This window comes from Rhincodon typus, unplaced genomic scaffold (genome assembly GCF_021869965.1).
Source record: "Rhincodon typus isolate 14 unplaced genomic scaffold, sRhiTyp1.1 hic_rhity00015770, whole genome shotgun sequence".
Lineage (NCBI taxonomy): Eukaryota > Metazoa > Chordata > Chondrichthyes > Orectolobiformes > Rhincodontidae > Rhincodon > Rhincodon typus.
Window position 1 is genome coordinate 1629 of NW_025981408.1, and position 2933 is coordinate 4561.

Below are 2933 nucleotides of genomic sequence, written 5' to 3' on the forward strand. Positions count from 1 at the left end.
ACGCCCTGTATGCTTCACGTTCCTCGTTTCAGGGCAGTCTCATTGACTATGATCTTGGTCATTTTTCCAAATAGCGCCTTGGCAAAACTTGGCACAAATTTACTTGTGTAATGATCCTGTGAAGCACCATAGTATATTTGGTAAAGGGACAACATAATACAAGTTTTTGCTTTTTGTTTTCTCCTGTTGCTTTTTAGCTTGGCTCACAGATCTTTTTTTTTAATTTTAAAAAAGTCAGCTCGAGTTTAGCCCCTGCTCATTTGAACCAGCTGCCAGGCTCAGAAAAAAGTTATGTGACAGCTGTTTATTTTTCTTCTTATTTGTGATGTGAACTATTCCTTTCCATATTGTGGTTCTATTGCCCATGCTTTTGACTCTAATCTTGATTCCAGACATGTCTGCCACTCAGAATTAGAGAGAGCTTTTGTAATCAATCTGTCCAGAGATGTTATTACACACCCCTGGAGCAGATGGGACTTGAGATGGTAGTCCAGAGGTAGGGACACCACCATTGCACAACAAGAGCCCTACTCAGGATTAGATAGAATTGAATTAACAAAAGATAACAGGCACTTAATTAAATTTCCCTTCCATTATAATTATCAGCTGTTTAGTTTCTGCCGCAGACTTTGGCAAGGCGGTTTTTCGGACTGGAGGCCTATGACCAGCGGTGTTCCACAGGGTTTGGTGCTGGGTCCACTTCTGTTTGTCATTTAGATAAATGATTTGGGTGAGAAAATAGAAGGCATGGTTAGCAGGTTTACGGATGACACCAAAATTGGTAGCATAGTGGACAGTAAAGATGGATTCAAGTCCCACCTGCTCCAAGGTATGTCATAACATGATTGAACAGATTCATTAAAATTATCTAGAGAGGGATGAGGAAAGGTGAGCATGATTGGCATTGCAAAGGTAATATGTGACCTGTACAATGAGAGATATGGATTTCTTGGCTACAAGTACTTTGGGTTATTTCCTGTTTCATTGAAATTGAAAATAATTACAAGAGATAAAGCCGCCTTCATTTCAGTAGTGTTTTAATACCCACTGTTATGATTTTATTTCTACATGTTGAGTCACTTAAGCTTTACCTTCCAATTATTGTAAGTACATTTTCTTATTCACTTCTAGAGCAAAAATCCATAGTGTGAAAACATACTGGATTCTAATCTGTGATTACAGGTATTGGTTCCTCCTGGTTATGGACAAGATGTGAGAGCTTGGCCTATGGGTGTCCCATTGCCGCCAGCATTAACTACAGTAAAAGTAAGACTTCAATACCAATGCAGTCTGCTGTGATAATTAACACTTTTTTTTTCTAAAACAATGAAAATTTAAAGTGTCATTTATGAGTGTAGCTTTTGAGAATTTCTGGTATGATGCTCAGTGGACAGCTGTTTGTCAATATGTGTTTGGCGGTGGTGTTGTCTGAAATGGTGGAGAATGATCCTTTGAATGTGGGAGGCAGGTGAGATGACCCCCCACCCCAACAGAGAGTGGGGCTGTCTGTTCTTTCAAGTCTGGCAGTTAGACACACAATTATTCTGCCATTCTCACATGATCACTTAATCTGAACTATCGATATCTCTTCTTCCCCCAGCACTCTACACTCCCCCACTCCCAAAATTATAGCAAGGATTCTTATGAGGCTTGACAGTGTAAATGCTGAGAGGATATTTCCCTCACAGGAGAGTCTCCGACCAGAAGGTATAATCTCAGATAAAGGAGCGTCGATTTGAGACTGAGATGAGGCGGAATTTCTTCCATGAGGATTAGAGATTTTAGAACTCCTTGCTGCAAAGTCCTTGTATATTTATGGCTGTGATAGATAAATTATTAATCGTTTGGGGAGAAATGCAGGCAAGTGGATATGAAGAATATCTGATCCTGCTGAATTATGAAACAGGCTTGAGGGGCTGAATGGCCTACTCCTGTTACAATTACTTATGGTCTTATGGCCTTATAATTTAAATGCTTAAGCTACTCTTACTTTTAAGACTCCAGAGCATTCAAAACATCCTACTCAAACTGAAACAGTCCGAACTAGAGCACCAAGCCCTCGAAGGTTGGCAAGTGGTGGTCCCGCAATGGATGCTAGGTTCCATCTTCCTCCGAGAATCCATCGCTCTTCTGACCCTGGACTTCCAAATGGTACATTTTCTTTGCTCTTTGGATGTGATTTAACATCATCATCTGCAGTTCAGCTTTGAATCAATTGTTGGTGCATTGGTCTGTAACAACAATAGATGGCTTGATTTTTTTTTGTTCTAAATTAAAAACCAAAAGTACTGTGAATGCTATAAATCAGAGACAAAAATAGAAATTGCTGGAAAAGCTCAGCCGGTCTGGCAGGATCTGTGGAGAGAAACATCACTCGACCCAAAAAGTTAACTCTGATTTTTCTCCACAGATCCTGCCAGACTGCTGAAGTTTTTCAACAATTTCTATTTTTGCCTTTAAAATAAATTATATGCATATTTATGCAGATAGATATATTAACTCCATATTTGCTTTTGTACTTAAGTTCATTTTCCCAACTTAAGTGTGTTGTTGTATTACATTTATTTTACTTTTCTTAAAAATGTACAAATTGATGGCTTTCATATCACTATTTATATTGCATATTTTGCAAGTAGCACATTTTACTATGTTGTTTGCTATTTGTCAAGTTAGCCTTCACTTCACATTTTTTTTTAAAAATGAAGCACTCATGCAAACAGAATGGGATGATTTATGCCAGTGTTGGCAGCAATTCTAGTAATTTCTGAGCATGCCCCTTAATAAATCTATAAGAACTAACTATAACAGATTTTTAAAGCACGTTTTATACAATGACCAGCTATTGCCCTCAATCTAAATGTTTTGAGCTCCTAATTTTTTTTTTGCATGGTGAGTCTGTCTGAATGCTGTCTCAGACAATTTGTAACTCGGCA

At 38.4% G+C, this 2933-nt stretch overlaps 1 protein-coding gene across 1 annotated transcript; it reads left to right on the forward strand.

The window, feature by feature from the left end:
- Positions 1 to 781: 781 nt before the first annotated feature.
- On the forward strand, positions 782 to 2277 carry LOC125482718 (CAD protein-like). The gene is made up of 3 exons (XM_048594848.1): positions 782 to 829; positions 1183 to 1266; positions 1998 to 2277. The coding sequence occupies exons 1-3, from the start codon at positions 803 to 805 to the stop codon at positions 2208 to 2210; spliced, it is 324 nt and encodes a 107-aa protein (XP_048450805.1). The 5' UTR covers positions 782 to 802; the 3' UTR covers positions 2211 to 2277.
- Positions 2278 to 2933: the final 656 nt, after the last annotated feature.

What these genes read in the sequence shown, in the direction of transcription:
- LOC125482718 (XM_048594848.1), top strand. Translation starts at nt 803, where the DNA reads ATGGATTCAAGTCCCACCTGCTCCAAG. An exon ending in CAAGTCCCACCTGCTCCAAG is followed by an intron (nt 830 to 1,182) that starts GTATGTCATAAC and finishes CTGTGATTACAG; the next exon opens with GTATTGGTTCCTCCTGGTTA. An exon ending in CAGCATTAACTACAGTAAAA is followed by an intron (nt 1,267 to 1,997) that starts GTAAGACTTCAA and finishes CTTACTTTTAAG; the next exon opens with ACTCCAGAGCATTCAAAACA.